The following is a 5,810-nucleotide window of genomic DNA, read 5'->3' as shown; positions in this document are numbered from 1 at the left end:
TCCGCTCAAATCTCTCAAAAATAATTTAGAAGAAGATGGAACAACTACAAAAGTAAGGCTTGAGTCCCTTTTCTTTCATTGATACTTCATACCTCATAAATCGAGATACATAGTTCTTATTTATAATACTAGTGAGGTCCTTCCTTTCATTCATCCCTTAGTTCGAACAGGATTAGATCTCTAAAAATAAATACTACTAATAGAAATTAAGAAAAAAACTAAAATTTTATAGGAGGTAGATCTCGACTTTTATATTAATTTTCTCTTCCGTCTTCAATTCTTCACGATTTGGAAGATAACATCCCGAAAAGAACGTCTCAGTTTGACTAGTCCTGTTTTGGAGCTCAAATAATGATATTTCGGCCTAATTTAACCTCTTAAGGAGTTGGCCTGAAGTTGTAGATCTCGAAAAGCTATCCGATGGTATAAAAATCATCATCTCAATCGAATGTCGTATGATTAACTTATAGCCTCCTAAAATTTGGCATGCTGAACTCTGTCCAACTTTAATTTATATAATGGCCAAAATAATATACATCAAATTTAAAGGTACTTCTAGGTCAATTTATCCGTCCAAGAGTTCCATCGCCTCGAAGCTAAACAACTAGACTGGTTGATCCAACCTCCCTACAATCGCCAGAATTTTTTTTTTTGTTTTTGTAGTGACTCTGACCAGACCGCCCTGCCCAAACCCATCTGTCTTATTTCTTAGGCGACATGGGGCGGAGTGAAAGCCTCGGCCCCATCCCTCTGAATAAAATACACCATACATAGTACATAATCCCTAAAAGTTTCCAAGAGGTCTCAGGCCACATCCAGCCTCTCTCCTTCCTGCAGTTATATTTATCCTTGTCCCTCGCCGTCTTCCTCTCCCGTATCTCGCCTCCACCACCCTCCAAAAACTCGAATCCCTGGACTCCCATGGGCTCTGTGCAACGTAATAATCCTCTTCTCCTATATTTCATTTCATTTCCCCAGTTATAATATATACATATATATATAGAGAGAGAGAGAGAACCGAATGAATTCATTCCAACTTGGTTCCGATGCATCCTACGCTGCTTGTTTCTGATTCATTCTGTATGCTGGCTTGGCAGAAGAGATTCGCGAGCATCTGTTGGTGGATGTCGACGGTGCAGCTGGTCAGAAGCTGCCGAAGGAGGCGGCCAAGCTCCAGGTCCGGAATCTAACGAAGCTCTCCGAGACGACCGGAGAGCCGATCCTTAGAGAGGTCAACCTGGACGTCCCCGAAGGTGCGATCATGGGGGTGATCGGGCCGAGTGGAAGCGGCAAGTCAACTCTCCTCCGGGCCGTGAACCGGCTCTGGGAACCCTCCCCCGGCACCGTGTTTCTCGACGGCCAAGATATCTGCGGCCTTGATGTCCTCTCCCTCCGCCGCAAGGTCGGAATGCTCTTCCAGCTCCCGGCCCTCTTCGATGGTGAGTTATTCCCGTCCTGAACTCTGTATTACCTTCTGTTATTATTTGTTATTCCAAGGATAAGGCCATAAGGGAGCCATGCGGTGCGGGTTGACTATCAGAAGATTCAGAACGGTGGAGCTGGTTGACGATCAGAACGGTGGAGCTGCTTTTCCGCGTTAGAATTAAAGGAATCCGCTTGCTTAATTACTTATATGGGAAATGACATCCGTGCCATACGCAGGAAGATAATAAAATTTTAAATAAAAATTTATGCATTTTAAGGAATACATAATAGTTTAGAAAATATCGTAAAAACAAATATAAGGGGAAGGAGTAGGAAATAGAATGAAAAATAAATATAGGAGGCAGATTGGAAAAAAAAAAGGAAAAAGAGGTTAGCTAGGTATTTTGATAGCAGTCTTCTATGCAGCTGTCAAACAGAAACTATAGATCATTTACTGATAACTTGTCTCTTTGCCTCATCCATTTGAGAAATTATGCGCTCCAAACTTAAATGTTCCTTCTTCACCTGAAAATCTATTGAAACTGTGCTTCAAACTTTTTTTTTTTTGTAATATTAATTGCAGATATCTACAATATCACCCTCTGTATCTCCATAAAACACAGCAGTCCTCTCTCTCTCTCTCTCTCTCTCTCTCTCTCTCTCTCTCTCTATATATATATATATATATATATATATATATATGTCAATTTGAAATAAAAAAAATGAAGAGAAGATCTCATTCTCTCTCGACCTATCCTACCCACCCACTCATTCCATCATGTCAATTTGAAAAAAAAAACATGAGATGATCCCAGTCTCTCTCTACCTGCCCTACCCACCCACCCCTTCCATCACTCTTTTTTTTTTTGTACTTCTTTCTAAAACCGAAAAACTTATCTCTACCAATTCAATATGTACGTCATCCTCTCCTCTCTCCACAATTCATATACTATCTCCCCTTTTCAAGACCCTTAACCTATGCTTCTCTTGCTCTGAACTAACTTCGTAATTACACAAAAAGGAATTATAGATAAGAAATACATTGTTCTATAAAAGAAGAAATGAATATTTTATTCAAATCTCTCTCTCTCTTCTCGATACTCTGTATCTCATAAACATATAAAATAAGAAAGCATGAATAATTTAATAAGAAAGTATGCAAACATATTTACAAATTTTAAATAAATAAGAAAACATATAAATATGTGACTAGTTGATATACGAGCAAAAATGAGAAAGAACTTACTATTTATTAATACTGTTAGTACTAAACAATGATAGATTTTTCTTTTTTATGTAGACTTCGATTTTCTTTTTTGCACAACTTTGGATTTTCTTTTTTCATGCACACGAAGAAAAATATTAGGAAACAATTTGAATTCAAATTTCTTTTTTTGTGCGTGAAATTTTTTGTGAGCATAAAGAAAAGTATTAGGAAGCAATTTTTCTTTTTTTACATGACTAATTAGGAAGCAAAATAATTAAGAAAAGTTGATTTTTCTACTATCTTCTTTCTAATTTTTCTGAATTTTTGGAAAAGGATTAAGTTTCTCTCTCCTTACCATTTAATAAGTATATAAATAATCTTTCAAATTCCATGATTATGATTTTGAATGAAAGGTTTATAAGGCATACATTTTATTTTACATATAACTTTAAATCTTTTTCTAATTGGACGAGCCAAAATGAATCAAATATCAATCTAGACCCGATAATACGGACCGGTTCAACTTGAAATTCCCCTGTAGTGACCATCTATGACCGAACTTGCACTCGAGAAACGCAATGTGCATTGCGGGTTTGATTTCACTTAACCTTGTAAATATTGTTGACACTTTTTAAGAGCGGGTAATGCTCACCGGGGGGTGACAGCAACATCGGTTGAGGTCATCCAACGAAAGCGTAAAAGTACGCCATCGGTGCGGGTCGCACGAGCCTGTGGGGCCCACTCGGCACCGTCCGTTTACGGTCGAACGGGCTTGGTTGGTGGTGTACGGCTTCCTCTTTTTTTTTTTTGTTTGCTGAAAACGGACGGCTTCCTCTTATTGATCTCCACAAAATTTTCGGAGGTTGGCGCCTGTCCCTCTCTTATCTCGTCCCGTGGTGCGCCCTGCCCGGCCACTTCAACTTTTTAAAAAGTAGTTCGTGACGCCTTTTGCCAGAGAATTTATTACATGCTTATACGTCACATGATAGCTTTTCGTCATCCCATGGTTTTACCTCAACTGCTTTGGGAAAAATTCATAAAAAATTATCCCCCAAACGAAATGCTAATTATCAAGACAAGTGCATCATAAATAGGGCCTATACCAAAAAAAAAAAAAAATCTAACATGTAATGTAAAATATAATTTTTTTAAATAAAAAATTATGTCTTACATTGCGTGCATCAATATAGCCATGCACCATGTCCATTACCTCGTATTTTTACTACAGGTCAATCATCGAGACACGTGCATGATGAATGAAGTCCATTACCTCATATTTTTACGATTTTTTTGAGATTTGTATATGTACGGATCAGCTCTATCTTAAAATATCCAATTCTATGCAAATGGCAAAACCCAGTTTTAAGAAGATTCCTTAAAAGACCCAGCCACCTTGCTTCCAGTTGTAGTTTGCTGGAGCTAAAACTAGACTAAATACTCACCACAAAAAATGGACTAAATAATCACCAAAAAAAAAAAGAAAAAAAGAAAAATGCCAGAGCAGTCAGAAAAATGCAGTTGCATGCTATGGTTATGATATTTCACCTGCACGTAAAGGTAAGCAGAACAACAGGACAAAAAGTTAGAATTCACAGGCGATAAAAAGAGCAAGTTTTTATTTATTATTATTATTTTCTTAGTCACACAACTTATTTATTCTTTACGTGAATTGCCCTCTGCGTGGCCAGGCACGGTGGCCGACAATGTTAGGTTTGGACCTCAGCTAAGAGGGAAGAAACTAACTGAAGCTGAGGTACAGAAGCTATTGAGTCAGGCAGACCTGGACCCTTCCTTTGCCTCCAAGTCTGCGTCCGGTTTGTCCGTGGGGGAGGGCCAGCGTGTGGCCCTGGCACGCACCCTTGCCAATGACCCTGAGGTAATGAAATCCTCTCCTCCTCATCCCTCCTTTAAGCACCAATGCTTATCATTTTAGGTCAACAAACCAAACTCCATTTTAGATGATTGAATTGTGGGACGTTGAATTGTCATTGAAAGGTGCTGCTATTGGATGAGCCTACCAGTGCATTGGACCCTATATCAACACAGAACATTGAGGAGGCGATCGTGCAGCTCAAAAAGTCTCGAGGGATGACTATAGTGATGGTGTCGCACAGTGTGAAGCAAATCCAGCGTATCGCCGACGTGCTGTGCCTCGTCGTCGGCGGGGTGGTGGTGGAGGTGCTGGACCCCTCTGGTCTCTCCCAGGCCCAGCACCCCATGGCCCGCCGTTTCTTGGAACTCAGTGCCTAACTCTTTCTTTTGATGCAAATTGTTCGTATTCTGGCAGCACCAATGATAATAAATGACCTTTCTGGGAAAAATTAAGCAAGCGATTTGAGAATCTCACAGGTGAAATTAGGATATATTTCCAGGCCTTGACTCCAACTATGTTGCAGTAACTCCTTCGCAGATTAAAAACTTCGAACCCAACAAATAGATTGAAAGTTAGCATCGTTTTTCACCCGAGCCTCCAATTCCAACCCTTGCTTTTTCCCCACCTAGATGGACATAAAAAAAAAAAAAAAAAAAAAACCACCGGTCCACACGTGCCAAATATTGCTCCGATTCAGAGTTGTTCCATGTTCAGCATGATTGAGAGGGCACTTGGTCGACAGCTGCCTTCTGCATTCACACCAACCTGCTTTTTTCTTAAACTCTTCCCCTAATATCCTCAACCAATTCCCATCTCGATATCAATACGATCACATACTGGTACCAGTATCGATATGATACAATTTTTTTTTTTAATATATCAAATACCAATATGCTATCCATATCAGATACCGATAATTAAACCGGACATATCCCCAACAATACAAAATGGCTCTCTCACCCTCTCACCTCCCACCACGTTGCCAGTTCTACCTTTAAACGGTAGAACGAGCCACGCGTCATTAGCAAACAGCCCCAATCATTTTCGCAGGCTATATTCCTTGTTTCCGTGGGCCACCCACCATAGGCGTCATTACACCTTCCGTCGATTTTTTCTTAGCGGCTCGCCACATGCGGTGCCCCTCTTCCCCTCCGTCTCCCAAAAGCCGAACAAAGCACAAAAATAGCTTCTCTTTATTCTTTTTATTTATTTTATTTTTCTACCTCTGGTTAAATTTCTTAATTCTGACTATTTCATTTTTCCCATCCAGAAAAGCAAATAACAATAATAATAACAAAGCAGCTA

General features: G+C 39.6%; 1 protein-coding gene across 1 annotated transcript; it reads left to right on the top strand.

Annotated features, from left to right (window-relative positions):
- Nucleotides 1-705: 705 nt before the first annotated feature.
- Nucleotides 706-4,975, top strand: LOC103721518 (protein STAR1). Its single transcript, XM_008811769.4, has 4 exons — nt 706-937; nt 1,098-1,439; nt 4,321-4,508; nt 4,628-4,975. The coding sequence occupies exons 1-4, from the start codon at nt 922-924 to the stop codon at nt 4,880-4,882; spliced, it is 801 nt and encodes a 266-aa protein (XP_008809991.1). The 5' UTR covers nt 706-921; the 3' UTR covers nt 4,883-4,975.
- The last annotated feature ends 835 nt before the right edge of the window (nt 4,976-5,810 follow it).

The sequence above is a fragment of the Phoenix dactylifera genome, chromosome 7 (assembly GCF_009389715.1).
Source record: "Phoenix dactylifera cultivar Barhee BC4 chromosome 7, palm_55x_up_171113_PBpolish2nd_filt_p, whole genome shotgun sequence".
NCBI classification, from domain to species: Eukaryota; Viridiplantae; Streptophyta; class Magnoliopsida; order Arecales; family Arecaceae; genus Phoenix; species Phoenix dactylifera.
The sequence above is the reverse complement of the archived record's forward strand: the minus strand, read 5'-3'. Positions and strand labels throughout refer to the sequence as shown.

Bases quoted from the DNA above. Each gene is read 5' to 3' on its own strand.
- LOC103721518 (XM_008811769.4), top strand. The intron at 1,440-4,320 runs GTGAGTTATTCC...CTGCGTGGCCAG, and splicing joins GCTCCCGGCCCTCTTCGATG to GCACGGTGGCCGACAATGTT. The intron at 4,509-4,627 runs GTAATGAAATCC...TGTCATTGAAAG, and splicing joins CCCTTGCCAATGACCCTGAG to GTGCTGCTATTGGATGAGCC.